The sequence below is a fragment of the Callorhinchus milii genome, unplaced genomic scaffold (genome assembly GCF_018977255.1).
Source record: "Callorhinchus milii isolate IMCB2004 unplaced genomic scaffold, IMCB_Cmil_1.0 Scaffold5, whole genome shotgun sequence".
Classification (NCBI taxonomy): domain Eukaryota; kingdom Metazoa; phylum Chordata; class Chondrichthyes; order Chimaeriformes; family Callorhinchidae; genus Callorhinchus; species Callorhinchus milii.
In genome coordinates, this window is record NW_024704746.1 from 36296597 (window position 1) to 36312553 (window position 15957).

Below are 15957 nucleotides of genomic sequence, written 5' to 3' on the forward strand. Positions count from 1 at the left end.
GGTCTCAACTTTATTTGGTACTTGTGACATGTATTCCAAGTTGCAATAAACTTAAGCATGAAAAAAACACAACTGTTCCCACGGTAATCTTTCGCCCACGAAATATACAGTCAATTTACTTTACAGTGTTCTGTGAAGCGCTTTGATATGTCTCGAAGACGTGATAAGATGAGTTCCTAAGATATCTATCGAAAAATTGGGCGTTTCTACTGCCATGATCTGCGTCGAGGGCTGATCTCAGTCGAGATAAATCGTATTCCGTTTCCTATTCTCCAACAATTCCTCTTCGCCTGATAATATTTAGTCCCTTATTTAGTTTAGTTTAAAAAAAATGTTGTTTGAACTGGAAATCTAGCACCAATTACCAACTCCACTGGGGGGTGGCTAAGGATTGCATTTTTTCTGTGCCTTCTATCCCGCCCCCCCCCCAACCGCTTCACGTCCCCCCAACCGCTTCACGCCCCCCCAACCGCTTCACGCCCCCCCAACCGCTTCAGGTCCCCCCAACCGCTTCAGGTCCCCCCAACCGCTTCAGGTCCCCCCAACCGCTTCAGGTCCCCCCAACCGCTTCACGTCCCCCCCAACCGCTTCACGTCCCCCCCCAACCGCTTCACGTCCCCACCCAACCGCTTCACGTCCCCCCAACCGCTTCACGTCCCGCCGCCTTGCCCGCCCCACCGCTGGGGCGGGTGGGCTTTCTGGAACTCCCACCCCGCAGTCCCCCCGCCTTGCGCCTCCCATTGCCGCGTTCAAGCCCCTCCTTTGCCCCCGTGCCTGCGGTCGCCCTCCACTCCTCCTCATCCCAACCGCCGTCTGCGGTGCAAGATCCCCGACTGTCCAGCGCCTTGGGGTGGGGGTGGGGGGGGGGGGGACGTCCTCCCGCCGCGAAGGGCGCCACACAAACCGTAATTGCCCGCAGCAATGTCCCACAAACAGCCGAAGTGAATAAAACCAATTTTATGTGGGGAGTCAGTCGTTGGGGCGGGTTCCTCGGTTTATAACGAGGGCATCAAAAGGGGATTCACAGAGATCACATCCCATTCTCCCACATCCACCGAGAAGGCACGAGGGTAGTGTGTAATCCACTGCCCCCCACACCCCCCCCTCCGCCGACCCCCTTTTTTTTTTATTTCTAATTGAAATGAAAACCGGCAAAAAGTTAAATCGCCTTCACGTCCTATCCTATCCCGTGAGCGTCCAAACAATACACGCGAAGAGGCGTCGAGAGCCGTGTCCCCCCCGAACGAAGGCGATGAAAGGCGCTACGTCGAACGCAAAAGGGCTTCATAACTACTGCCGTTAGAACAAAAAAAAACCGCCGTCGATAAGTTGAGAGGGGAGAGGGGGGGGACTGGTCTTCCGACGCCGTACTCCCTCCCGCTGAGCGCTCGCGTCCCCTCTCAAACCCCCCCCCCCCCCCACGTCGACTTTTCCAACCGCCGCCTTGACGCCCGGGATTTAAACCTTCTCGGCCGCTTCGACGTCTCGGCTCTCGGGAGGCGGGGCCCCGGCCCCTCGCCCCCGGCGCGGCGGCGGCGACGTCGACGGCGGCGAGTCGGCTGCCCACCTGCCGACCCTCCTGACCCCCGGGGCCACGCGGGGGGCGTTGGTGCACGGGTTCCGGTCGTAGACCACCAGCTGCAGCCGGGGCAGCCCGACCAGACTGGGGAAGAGCCGGATCCCGTTCCGGTCCACGTCGATGAGCTCCAGCGAGTCCATGCGCAGCAGAACGGCGGGGAAGTGGCTGAGGAGGTTCCCGGAGATCCAGAGGCGCTGCAGCTGCCGCAGCTGCACGAGCTGCTCGGGCAGAGCCGACAGCTGGTTGTCGCCGGCGTGCAGGGCGCTGAGCCGCCGGAGCCGGCACACCACCCGGGGCAGGGCCTCGAACCGGTTGGTCTCGATCCACAGGGCCCTCAGGTCGGTCAGGGCGCTCAGCTCGGCCGGCAGGTCGCTCAGCCGGTTGTTGCCCAGGTACAGCACCGACAGGCCCCGGAGCCGGCACACGGCCGGCGGCATCTCGCTGAAGGTGTTGAAGTCCAGGGCCAGGGTGTGCAGGCGGCTCAGGCGGCTCAGCTCGGCGGGCAGGCGGCTCAGCCGGTTGTCGCTCAGGTAGAGCCGGAGCAGCGCCGTGAAGGCGCAGAGCCGCGGCGGCAGCCGCCGGAGCCGTCTGCCGCTCAGGTCCAGCGTGCGGTCGGCCGGCGGGTCCTGGACGTCGCCCACCAGGTACTCCTGGCACGGCTCGGCCGGGAACAGGGCCACCGCCGAGTCGATCAGGTTACCCATTCCGCCCGTCCCCGTGTGTGTGGAACTCAGCCCCAGAGGCGGTGTGAACCGATACACTGACTGACTACTGACTGATCACTTACTGATTGATCACTGACTGATCACTGACTGACTACTGACTGATCACTGACTGATCACTTACTGACTGATCACTGACTGACTACTGACTGACTGACTACTGACTGATCACTGACTGACTGATCACTGACTGACTACTGACTACTGACTGACTGACTACTGACTGATCACTGACTGACTACTGACTGATCACTGACTGACTGATCACTGACTGACTACTGACTGATCACTGACTGACTGACTACTGACTGATCACTGACTGATGTGCGGAGCCGAACGTGACCCTCAGCCCCGAGCACCATATAAAGTTAGTTTTGGTCTCACATTCCCTCCCCTTTTCTCCCCTCCGCAATTTCAAAGCTTCTATCACTTGCCCAGTCATCACTTGGAGTTGCAATCAAATGTGTGGTACCCATCCGAGTCCTCACCCCCCACACCCCACCCTCCACCCCCCACATTCCACCCCCACACCCCCAAAAAATAAATAAATACACTTAATAATCCGTCACGTGCTCGTCAAGTGCTTCAATAATGCGCGAAATTGCCACGGGAATGTTTTCTTTTTTTCACGGGGGGGACCCGTGCACTTCAGCGCAGCCAAACACCACAAGAAGAAGTTGGTCGCTTTCGATCCACCGCCGTCTGCGGGGCGCGGCCGCGGGCAATCGGCCGCCGCCGCCGGGTTTCGCCCACAAATCCACGGTCAATTTCGCTGTACCGTCTATTCTGCGAAGCGCTTTGGGACGTGGAGAAGACGCGAGAAGCGCTATGTCAAATGCAAGGATTATTATTATTTATCATTATTTATTCTGTCGCTGTTCTAACGTGGTATTATTTTATTGTGTAAGTAAGTGTAAGTTTTGTTCCGAACGGCAAGTCAGCAAATTGAATTTGTATTTCCCATTATCTTGTCTGAATACTAAATCAAAAAGCCTTTCTTAGCATTAGGTTTTGCTGATACTCCAAGCATTTTTTTTGCCCAAACCTTCTAATGTTATTCTATACATGTTGAATCATTAATTATTAGTATTCTTTTCCCTGAAAAATCTGAAAATTGGGTTCAGATAGAGTGTCTCTTTTTTTGAAAAAAATCTCAAACCCAATTTAACACACCCTCCCACCCAATCCCTCTTTTCTTCAGAAATGCTATGTTTGGTTATATTAACGGCTTCAATGGCTTCCTTGTTAACTTATTCCATGAATCCGTAAAAATGTTGCCCTCTATTTTCCTTACTCTTAAATTTGTGGGCACTAGTATTCAAACCCTTCTGCCATTGGGAAGTTCAGCTTCTACAATTCAATTGGGGTTTAATTTCTGATATTGACTAACGGGTGAACCCACCCGGATTATAAAAGGTTATATTGGGGTTCTTGACATTTTAGAACATTGTCAAAGTCCCCCCAAAAAAGCCTGAAATGAATGATGGGTGGTGAAGCTCTGTTAGGCATCCCTTTTCGCCAAAACCCACCTCTGAATAATAATAATAATAATCCTTGCATTTGATATAGTGCCTTTCACATCATTGAGACGTCTCAAAGCGCATCACAGGTTATACTGTAAAGTGGGTTGACTGTGTATTTTGTGGCCATAGCTCAACAGACAGTTGTAGACAGCAATGTCCCACAAACAGTCATGGAGTGAGTGACCAAATTTTTTTGGCGGTTGTTGGCTAGGACACCAGGAGAAACTCCCTTCTCTTTTCAAATAGTGCCGTTGGATCTTTAACGTCCACCTGAACGTCCAAACGGGACCTCGGTTTAATGTTTCATCCGAAGGACAGCACCTCCGACAATGCAACAACCCCCCAACACTGCATTTGAGTGTCAGTTTAGACAATGTGGGGTTTGAATCCACAACCTCCTGACTCAGAGGCGAGAGTGCTACCAAGCGCAAGACTGACACACCAACGCGGTACAAGGTGATTGGATTTGCCCTTCAGCGTCCATCTGAAGCTCCAGAGAGTCATATCAGTCCGGCCGAAGGTGACCTTGACCCTTTCAGTGTGGGCAGATTGGCTGGGAACTTGCAACATAGTAAGGAGAGGGGAAAAAATGTTCTGTTTGTGTGGAGAATTGCATTTTCACTGCTTGCAAATGTGTTTGCTAAATGTTCATATAGGATTCTCCTTTACACTCTTAAACATGTTCAATTGAATCATCTTCGTAAACAATTATTTTACATAGAGAATAAGCAAGTTTCTGTAAATTTGATCACAATTTATACTTTTATTACTTGGAATCATCATCTGCTCACTTCTGCAGCCTCTGAAAGGCAATAATATGCTTCCGTTGATTAGATGACCAGATCTCCAGACAAGGGCTCTGACAAATGCCTTAAATAGCAATGATATAACCTCGTCTGGCTTGTACTCTGTCCCTTTGCTATATCTAATCTGCAATGTTTTTTTNACCGCAGCATTTTTTTACACTGCATTTTCTAGGAATCAAATTTACTGTGCCAATCTTAAGTCAGAGTAACAAATCGTATCTGGCTGTTCATACAGTATTTTGCTTCCCAATAAAATACAAAAATCTGACTTGTGTATGAATTTCAAAGGGGCAACGTACTACAGTTGAACTCCGCTACAAATGTGTTTTTTTGTCCTAATGTTTACTTTTAACGTAATTGGGCTATGGCCCCTGACATTTTCTTACATAAAAATCCAAACTCCTGACATTACCAAATCTGCTGTCGTACTTCAAATCGCCCTGAAAATCCTGTTGCTGTGCTTGAAAACACAGTAACAGAATTTGTAGCACAAAAACAATGTGATTTGAAGTGTATCACCATGATCTTACATCTGCTGTAATGGAGCTGACCAGCTTCCTGCGACGGGGTCAGTGATATCATCAGTCATTCGATTACGATTCAACACGATTCATAAACACTGACCGGCTTTTGATTACGTCCTATTACAAGTCAGGTTGGAATATCATGGACCTTAAATGTTGCCTATACAGGGATCTGATGTACCTAATGATAATTCTTGCGTTTGATACCATGCCCGCCTGATCATATTAAGACGTCTCAAAGTCCTTCACAGATTTTTTTTTCAGTTAAGTGTAGTGACTGTATTTGTATACAAATGCAGCAACCAATTTGTGCACATTAGTGTCCCCAAAACAGCTATGATGTGACTTGACCAATTTATTTTTTATCTGGAGGACTGTTGTCCAGGACATTGGGATATATCAATGGCAAGCTATGCAATTTTACCTGGTTCAACTCCAGCAATACCAGAATGCACACTCTGGGGCTACCAACCTGCGCCTAATACTTTCCAGAATTAGGTAAGCAGGATGCATCACTCCAGGGAGAGAGTGCGCATTCCAACAATCTATCTCTAGAATTGCAATGTGTAGGTGGGATGCATGGACTTCTCAGTTTGGTTTTGATACTCTTAAGCACGGGATGGGTTTCCGCAGGTGTCAAACACCAGGCTGATCAATAAAAAGGACATTGCGAGAAGCACTTCTCTTTTTGAAAAGCAGCACAGGATCTGATCTTTAAATAACCTCCTGAACAGGGAGACCTTGCATCTGAACAAGGAGCTTGTTAAGGTCTTATCCAAATCATGACACTTCCAAAACCTCTGTTTATGCAGTGTTCTTCTTTTGAACCATTGAGGAACATTCAATTAACATCACTGAGGAACTTTCAAAAGAAGATTTTTTAAGGTTAATAAAAATTGGATTGCTATACCTTCTCTGTGATAATTAAAGTAATAATAACCCATTCTGGAGTTACACATCTTTCTGTGAAATTGTGATTTTTACAGTTCCCATTGAATTGATTGTTACTTTCCTGGTACAAGTCACCCTAATACTGGGAGCCTAGCAGCTTCAGTCCCAGAAATATAAACAGCATGAGAAACTGACTGATATATTAGTTGCCTGATGACTTCTGTTTAGCAATATTTCCAAGGCTGGAGCCAAATGACGCAGTGAAGTAAAACCCACCTTGAATTATATATTTTGCTGCTGTTTTTTTNGTTTTAAATTTCCCCTCCCCAGCACTGCAAACAAAGTAAGTTGTTTTGGCACATCTCGCCTGGCCTGTCAGTGTATTTATCTCACCCATCACTTTGCACTTCTTGCATTTGGCAGTCAGACAAAAAAAATGTTAGGAGTTTGATCTGTTCAAAACTTTGCTACCCGCATACTTACCCGGACCAAACTCCATACCACCATCTCATCAGTTCTAGCCAAATGGTTTGAAGCAAGCATTGGAAAGTGGGAAACTTTTTCATTTAGATAAATTAAATAGTTATGATATGTTCAAATTAATGGCAGACCAAACAAGAAACAATAGCAGTTAAAACAGAAAATATACTGACAGAGACAAGAAACAAAAGAAAAAATAAGAAATTGAAAATACGGAAAGGTGAGAATGAGAGCAAGGGTTTTATAACCTTCATTTAGGATTTTTCAATATATATTTTTAAATATGGTAATATTGCCTGTAAATTCCCCCCAATATCTCAGTGACATTATTATTGTAATATTAAGTAACTCTTCATCAACACATTGCGAGAGGTGAATGTTAAAAAAATAAATTCACCGATCCAGGAGATATGGAATTTTCTGGAGATGCAAAGAGTTAAAAGTTTGCTTGTAGATTATTGACAAATTGTGTATTAGCTTTCCATGGATTTTGGCAACTGTTTTAGTCAAAATGTTCCATCAACAAACCTAGGTCAAGATGATCCTTAGCGCTGATCAAACACAGATTGTTGGACACTATCAGGTATGAGCATCCAATGTTAGGACTGATACACTAGCCTTGCTAGATGGTTCACTAGATTAATACCTGGAACTAAGGGTCTTGATAGCAGGCTGGGTAAACTGGGGTTATATACCTTGAAGCAGTGGTGGCCAAACTTTTTGGTCGGCCAACAAAGTGAATTTTCTTGATTAAATATTTCTTGATTTACACCATAGATCAAGAAATATTCAATCAAGAAAAAACTCAGTGCCTTGGGGCATCCTCCCAACGTGAAAGGCGCTATACAAATGTAAGTTGATGCTGTTGTTGGAAACACACTATTGATCGAACATAGACTTACCAAAACTAGTGTGAATGTTTGTTGGGCCACTTCTGGCTCATGGGCCATGATTTGGCCACAAAGGGTCATGATTTGATTGTGATATTCAAAATAATGGTAAAATTGACAAACCAGATAGTGGCCAACTCTTCCCTTTGGTAGAGGAACCATTACAAGGTGGCATAGTCTTAAAATCAGAACCAAGACAGACCTGAGGTCAGGAAGCATTTATTTATATAGAAGGTTGTGGAAGCTGCCAAGGTGGAATCATTAGGGATAGTAGAGGTATTAATTGGGATTAAAAGATCTGTCAAGATCTAATAAACTGGTGGTATTTTCTTAATGGGCTGAAATTCCTCCGATTGCTCATTTCATTCAATCAAATAGCGGTCTGCAAAATAGCGGTATCCCGTAAATGTATTCTGTATTTTAAACAAAATATTACAATTACATTTGAGAAATAGAACCATTAATGATCTTCATAATCCTATGTACAACAAACTCAAAGACGGTGTAAAATCTTGGATGTGAAATTATATTAGAGAAGAGTACTTTAGAAAGATAACATTACTTGTTAATTTATTTTGCTACTGGAATAACTTGCAATGGAGATGTACAAACTTCAGTTCAGATTATCAGCTGTTTCACAATTTAAACTGTAGGCTTTGTGATGCCAAGTGGCGCTGATCTCCTTTGTTGATTTTAGTGCAGGGTCTTGATGACCTGCAGGTTTTATAAATTCAACAAATCCCGTTAGTATTAGGGATTTACACTGAGCTGATCACTTGTTCCTACATCTGTTGAGTCAAAGTAAGAATGAAGGTGTTCGTAACAGTGTTGTTTTTTATTCACCTGACTGAATGTCTCATCAGGTACGTGGTTTACGATATTCTTTGGAATCTGTAGAATAAAAAGAATATTTCTGTTAAGTATTTTATCTTAATCTGAATGGATGAAACCAGGGAACATGGACTTTATAACATTGCAACAAGACTGCTGTAGATTTGTCACTAGGGCCTTATTTCATTTTTTTTGAGATAGTGAACTGATTTCAGAACCCCAGAAAGCATCAAGCTGAGCCTCATTATTCCACAAACCATGTGTAACCTCCCCTATCATGGATTTTATCCCATTCAATCTAACTCTGAAATCCAAAGATATTGAAGTAAAAATTTCACAACAGTCACCTTTCTCCACTATTCAAACCTACACTCCTTTACCTCTAAACCGATTACCTCAGCCTCATCCCCAAATGTATCAACGGTGATTGGGCTTTCTGTGTATCTGCCCCCATTCTTTGGAACTCCATCCCAAAGTGCCTTCGACTTGCCCCTTCCCTCGCCTCCTTCAGTCAAGATCATTTTTCCTTCCCCATTTTCAGATCAAGTCTTAAGACCTTCTTCTTCGACTGTGCCTACGGCCAACTTCCCCCTTAAAATGTTTTTTGTTGTAATGATTTAATTCTAAAGGCTAAAATCAATGATTAACAGAACTCATACTTCATAGAAGAGTATATTAATATCCTACCTGATAAACTACTGCATTTAAACTCCAGCTTTACAGAAAGTGATTGTTATCTCAGTATTCCAGGGTTACAAAGAAGAAGTATGTAACCCTGATAGATTTTTTCTCTTTATTTTTATTTTGTTTTATCTAACTGGGCATGATTTTTTAACAACGCTAACTATTTTAAAATTTTATATTGTTAATTATGTCATTTTTAAATGTAATTTGAGTGATTGTTATGCTTGTTTTTCTGAATCTTTTGTACGAATTTAAGCTTTCATGTATCATAATTGAAAGTGGACACTTTCCATAGATATTGGCTCATGTTGTGATTTCTAATACTAGTTGGAGACGGAGGGATATTGGTAGAATGGGGGATGGGCAATTCTGGTTGTAGAAATGTCGATGGAGATGTTGAGGAATGGGTTGGCTGTTTCCACAAATAGTCAACCAATAACGTTTTGGGTGGAGATTATAGGAAAGGGCTAAAGGCAAATGGGAACCAGAATAAAAAAAGAAACAGCTACTTGCATCTATCTGTAATCTTGCTCGAGAGTGTGGCATTCAACCAAAATCTGAATCTCTATTGAAGGATTCCTCTGACCCGTTTCAAGCCAATTAGAAAAGTCCTGAGAGAACGTGACCAACTGAAGGAATTTCTAAGACATCATCAATTTGAAGCTTTTGCCGAGAAATATCAAAGCTGCTACCCTTCTAAACTTGTCAAGACTCATGAGGGCACAGCGTTTGAACACTTATCAAATTATATGGATGTAAGCTATTGTTAATATACAAACTTGTTTAATGAATAACCATGTGATATAACTCTAATTCCGGGGATGCACACCAACAAACGGTAACATTTTCATTATTAGTAATGATAACAAGAGAAAGGAGCCTCCTCCAATGTTCTGGTCAACAGTCCCCCAAATTAATCAGTTGCTCTTCTCTTTGCTGCTTGTGGAGTGTTATTGGTGCAGATTAACTGATGCATTTGTACTTAATACAAGTAAGTTATAATGTAACTTATTTTGCAATGATTTTATGTGCAAAGTTGTGGTTTCAAATGCAAGTGTTGTCAATATTATTTATTATCGCACAAGAAATGATGAAAACAAAGTACAGCACAAAGGATAGTGTATAGCATCGGAAAATTAAAAATTCATACTATATTTTATAACTGTGAAAGGCATAATGTTAATTTTGTTGATGCTGTCCTTTTGTTTGGGGCTGGGCGTGCTCTAATTTCAAACATTGAACTGCATCTAACATCATTTTTCTTTTGTTTTGTGAGATACATGTTCAGACCTGGGCACTTTGATTGGAAGAAGCATTTTGATTTTTTTNGATATGTGCAAATTTCCTGTGAATGCTTTAAATGTTGCAAATTTCCTGCGAATGCTTTAAATGTTGCTGTTTTACTCAATTGTGCTTTTGTACAATTAGGCCCAATATTATGGAGAGATTGGTATTGGAACTCCTCTTCAGAAATTTACAGTCGTGTTTGATACCGGCTCTTCTAATCTCTGGGTGCCCTCAGCCTACTGTATCAGTGAGGCATGCAGTGAGTAAAACCAGATACAAATGTATGCATGTTTTATCATTTGAAATGACTTTTTTTCTGCGCTGTACTGCACTAGGTATAATCCCAACTATCAGAGTGCTTTCTAACTTTCCTTGCCACTTCAGTGAGAAGTAAAGCTGAATTCTAGCTGAATATTCTTCCCTCTCTCTCCTTGCTTGTTCTTATTCATGTGTGTATTTGTCATTTAAAAAAATCAAGGAATCCCAGTAAAGGAGTCCCAATTTGCCACTCCATTCATTGAGTAATACTGTTTGAAATTGTTACGTTTTAGTCCCTTTTGTCCGCACTACACAATCTGCGATCAATCTTTGCAACCCTATGATACTAATTCTTGTCCCTATGGGAAGGAAACCAAATGTTGCTGGTACGTATTGTTTTCTCTTTTGTATACAGAAATGCATGAACAATTTAAATCCTTTCACTCCACAACATATGCTCCCAGAGGCAATCAGTTTTCCATACGATATGGTACAGGACAACTTGCAGGAGTGCTGGGTAAAGACATGGTCAGAGTAAGTTGGATTTTAATACAATTGAGGCCGACTTCCATGGTGAAAGGCATTCATACAAACAAACAACAGTGTGACTGAAACAATAACTGAAAGCTAAACCCTCTTATTTTCCTTTATTTATGAATGTGCCTGTCTCTCTTTATTTCTCTGTCTGAATTCAATGGGTTTTCACTGGCTTAAATGTGCCTATAACATTGCAAAAACACTTGCTACTCCTCACACTACAGTAATTCTTATACTGCAATGCTTTTTTAATTTAGAATTTAAACTTAGTTTTGCATTTCAGAGGCTTACAATATTTGAACATTAAAACTGCATTTTGCATTAGGTACACTGAACCATGTTTGGGAACGAATTCTTCACATGCTTCTTATTTCAAAGTAGTATGTATATAGTGATGCATATGAAGGTCAAGTGTCTATTAGCACTCTAAGCACAGCCAGCTGCAAATTCCACGTTAGGTTCAGAGGCTGCTTTGTGTTATCTTCTGTACTGACAGACAGGATTCTTGCTTTATAACTCCAGGACACACATTTGTTATTCCACTGTTATTCCTTTTTATTCTTCCAGATCGGCAACATTACCATCCGAGCACAAGAATTTGGTGAATCTGTCTTTGAGCCAGGTTCAACTTTTGCTGTTGCACAGTTTGATGGTATTTTGGGGCTAGGGTATCCTTCAATAGCTGAAGGTGGAGCCCTTCCAGTGTTTGATAGAATGATGCACCAAAATCTGGTGGTGGAACCAATATTTTCTGTTCTAATAAACAGGTTGGTTTTAATACAGTATTTGCAACCATCAAAACAAAATAATATTTTTAAATAACAATGCTTGCCTGAAAGAAATTGCTAATGACTGAACGATCCTACAATAGAGCATGTAAAATGTTTGAAGTTGAACACATTTTTTCCAATTATGCCAAAGTGTCAATTGTGATTAAAAAAAAATGTTTATTTTTAGACAAAATAATCTTTTCATGTATTTATCTCTTGCACTTTGATATCTCTAGAGAAATGGACAGTGACTATGGCGGTGAATTGTTGTTGGGAGGTATTAACCATGAATGTTATACAGGTTCAATCAATTGGGTTCCTGTCACAGAAAGAGGCTACTGGCAAATCAGAATGGATAAGTAAGTGGACAATTTGCATTATATGTCCAAACTCATGATGCATTTAAAATCTATTCAAAAGCCGGCAAGATTATTATTATTTAAAGAAAATCTCTAAAATTGTTCTAAAAATCGTTTTCAGTTTACCACACAATCTGTATTTGAATGCATTTTTGTGTGAAAATTAGAGAAAATAAATAGGCAAACAGAGGGGATGATCTGAAGCAAAATTAGATTGTTTGAGTCTTTGCAGTAACAATCTGTTTTTTGTAATGGGTTCTGGAAATCATCACAAGATCAACAGGTACCAGCAGTTAGTTACCATTTTTATTTTCAAAGTGATTACATTTTAGGGCCTGAAAATAATTTAATCAACAATATAATTTAGAAATAAACATTATGCAAAGATTTTAATGGGAAAATGTATCATTAAAAAGACAAAAATACATAGGATACCCATTACTGTGCTAGGAAGAAAAAAAATGAAAAATATGAGTAAAAATTGCAAAAATATTTAAAGTGTACCTTGACTGACACAATGAAAACCTTAACAAATATCAGCAACTTTTGCCCCATAGATATTTCCTTTCACTATAAACTTTTGTTGAAGGAAATTATATTCCTGTAGAGATATTGCAGTTTAATTCTGCATACCCCAACATTCTTACATAAAGATAGCTCATTATATGGTAATTTCACCTATATTATATGGTCAGATATTTTAAGATACCCGAGAAGAAAAAAAATTCAAATTCTTTTAAAAATAGGTCTGTATTGCATCTAATTTGTGCATCTATGATTGTGTGTCAGAGGTGGGGCAGTCACCTCTGAGTCAAAGATTATGGGTTCAAGCCCCATATTGGGACTTGGAATCACATGGTCTAAGATGACACTCCAATACAGTGCTGGAGGTGTGTTGCATTTTCCGAGGTCCCATCTGCCTGTTCAGTGGGATTTTAAAGATGGTACTTTTCAAAAAAGGGAGTTTCTCCTGGAGTAATGGCTAATAATTCCCCAAATAAAATTGGTCACTCACTCCATGACTGTTTGTGGGACATAGTGAACCCACTTTACAGTAAATCCTGTGAAGCGCTTTGAGATGTCTCAACAATGTGATAAGATGCTACATCAAATGCAAGGATTACTATTATTGTTATTATTAATTTTGCATGTGTTAACCATGTACCTACTCAGAGGCAATTTTGGGTGCTCTTAATTATCTATTTAACAGCCCAATGTAAAGGATTGCAGAATCACTTCTTATGCTTTTGTATTGTGGAGTCCTGTAGCTCAGTGGTTAGAGCACTCGCTTTACAAGCGAGAGACCTGAGTTCAATTCCAGGCAGGGCGAAACCTTGGGCAAGTTTCCTTACTCCACACGCCTAATAATCCCTCCAAAACCAAAAAAAAATAAATTGGTCATTTTCAATCTACGACTGTTTGTGGGACATTGCTGTGCGCAATTGGCTGCCGCGTTCGCCCACAAATATACAGTCAGTTCACTTTACAGTGTGTTCTGTGAAGCGCTTTGGGACGTCCTCCCGACGTGAAAAGCGCTATATCACATGCAAGGATTATTATTATTATTATTATTGTGCTTATGTCTCGGTGTAACTTACAATGTGTAATATCTTCTATCCAGTGTAAAGATTGATGGGATGCTTACTTTGTGTATAAATGGATGTGCCGCTATTGTCGACACTGGAACCTCTTTGATTACTGGCCCTGAAAAAGAAATAAGAAAGCTGCACAAACAACTCGGTGCCATGTCAGTTGGCGATGGAGAGGTATGAATTTAAACCGCTTGTTGTTCAGTTTATAACTATACTGTATTCCATTAAAAATAGGTAGCTTGAGCTTGTGTCATATTGAATTCTATTTGTACACTGGAATGAACATTAAGTAATGCTGGAGAAAAAGTGATGTACTGTATTTTAATAAAGAGGTTTCAGAGATTTGACCATTATACATTACATAATAAGTTGCGAAAACAATCTGGCTCATATATCGCTATAGATATCTGTGAATGATTGTGTGGCAGTAATCTTATCAAATATCTCAAATGATGACAAATAATGATAGTAAACTTTGTGTGCTTTATAGCTGTAGTCTGAACCACAAAAACAAATTACAGCCATGAAATTGCTTCCATATTATCTTATTTTTTTTAAAAATACACATGTACTACGAATTTAATGGGGGCTGCAAAGCATTGAGGTCCAAATAATTCCATCCAGTTAATGTGGGATGACATCCTTGTTGAGATGTCATCTTGAGTTCCCATTGCAAATGGGTCAGGTGGAAATCTGCAGTTGGTATAGTAGAGCAGTGTTTTTTGAATTCTAGTGAAACATCTGTCACTGAAAAATTTGGTGGGGGGAATTTAACAATAAATTTATGGTGATTTTAGTCATGAAGTATTGTATTCCTTTGGGATTATGGTTCTTTGGTATTTCTGCGCAATTGTCTGCTGCGTTTCGCCCACAAAATATACAGTCACTTCACTTTACAGTATATTCTGAGAAGTGCTTTGAGATGTCTCGAAGACGTGATAAGGCGCTATATCAAATGCAAAGATTATTATTTTATTATTATTACTTGTACCCTGTTTATATTGCTGGAAGTAATGCTTTATGATTTCCAGCAGATAAGCAGGAAGCTGTGTTTACACTGCTTAATTCTTCACTGAATTAGCCAGGCGTTGAGACAAGGATAAATTGAGAACATTTTAAAAAGTTAATTCTTATTTTATTTCAAGACATTGCTCCATTTTTGTGGTCTGAATGTGTTCAATCTTTTCTTTTAGTTATATAATGTTGATGAATTTCACCTTTTTCTACTTTAATTATTCTAAAATGCAAAATGTGCTGATTGAGTTTTGTTTTTTCCATACATAATTAAAAATTTTCAATGTAATAATATAATAATCCTTGCATTTGGTATAGCACCTTATCATGTCTTTGAGACGTTTCAAAGCGCTTTGATGTAACAATGTTAAGGTTGGTCAATTGTTTCCTAAAGAATTTGCAGGTTTAATCTTCTTAACTTTGAAATTGGGTACTCTGTAACACCTAACCATCCATTTCTCTCTGCTGATGTTCAGCTGTGTAAGAGGAATAGCTACACATTTTATTGAAGTACAGTATAGGTGTTAGTACTTTCTCCTACAAAATTCTACTCCATTATATATCCAAGGATACACCATCACTTTGAAAAAGACTTTGACAAATCAAAACCTAAATGTTTAGGAAAGTTATTTAAATAGTGTGATGGTGTTTTCAAACTGACTCCTTTCATCCATAATTTATTTCCTATTTGCCAGTATGTTGTAGACTGCAAAAGGATATCTAGCATGGCAAGTGTGACTTTTACTATTGGAGAAGTGGAATTTTCATTAAGTCCAAACGATTATGTGAAAAAGGTAGGATTTGTAATTGTATTTACAATTTTTATTGATGAATGAACCAAAATTCCTCTGTGGATTATGCTATATTATCTAGGGTTTTAAACAGCATTTGTTTTTCTTTATTTTATACAAGTTTCAAGGTGATCACTCACTGTGCCTAAGTGGCTTCCAGGAAATGGATATGGTGACCAGGGCAGGACCATTATGGATTCTGGGAGATGTTTTTCTTACAAAATTCTACACCATTTTTGACCGGGGAAATGATCGAGTGGGATTTGCCAGATCTCATCCTGTTTGAGATAATACAGGACCAAAACGCCAAAAGTGAATGGTTTCTTTTTTAATATGTAATTAATAAAACTGTCCACAATCATTTGAAGGTATTGTGTAGTGCTACAATGCATTTTTCAATTCATATTTTTGTGCACCGA

General features: G+C 40.9%; 2 protein-coding genes and 1 non-coding gene across 3 annotated transcripts; 2 read left to right on the plus strand and 1 right to left on the minus strand.

Annotated features, from left to right (window-relative positions):
• Nucleotides 1–1458: 1458 nt before the first annotated feature.
• On the minus strand, nucleotides 1459–2283 carry lrrc10 (leucine rich repeat containing 10). Its single transcript, XM_007903792.2, has one exon. The coding sequence runs from the start codon at nucleotides 2281–2283 to the stop codon at nucleotides 1459–1461; it is 825 nt and encodes a 274-aa protein (XP_007901983.2).
• A 5930-nt stretch (nucleotides 2284–8213) lies between these two features.
• Nucleotides 8214–15908, plus strand: nots (nothepsin). Its single transcript, NM_001292689.1, is given in 9 exon segments — nucleotides 8214–8278; nucleotides 9505–9685; nucleotides 10359–10476; nucleotides 10891–11009; nucleotides 11580–11779; nucleotides 12019–12141; nucleotides 13763–13907; nucleotides 15443–15541; nucleotides 15660–15908. Coding segments are annotated over 9 exon segments (1206 nt in total). The 5' UTR covers nucleotides 8214–8222; the 3' UTR covers nucleotides 15825–15908.
• trnav-uac lies at nucleotides 13400–13471 on the plus strand. Its single transcript has one exon. It is a non-coding gene; the product is annotated as a tRNA-Val (tRNA).
• Nucleotides 15909–15957: the final 49 nt, after the last annotated feature.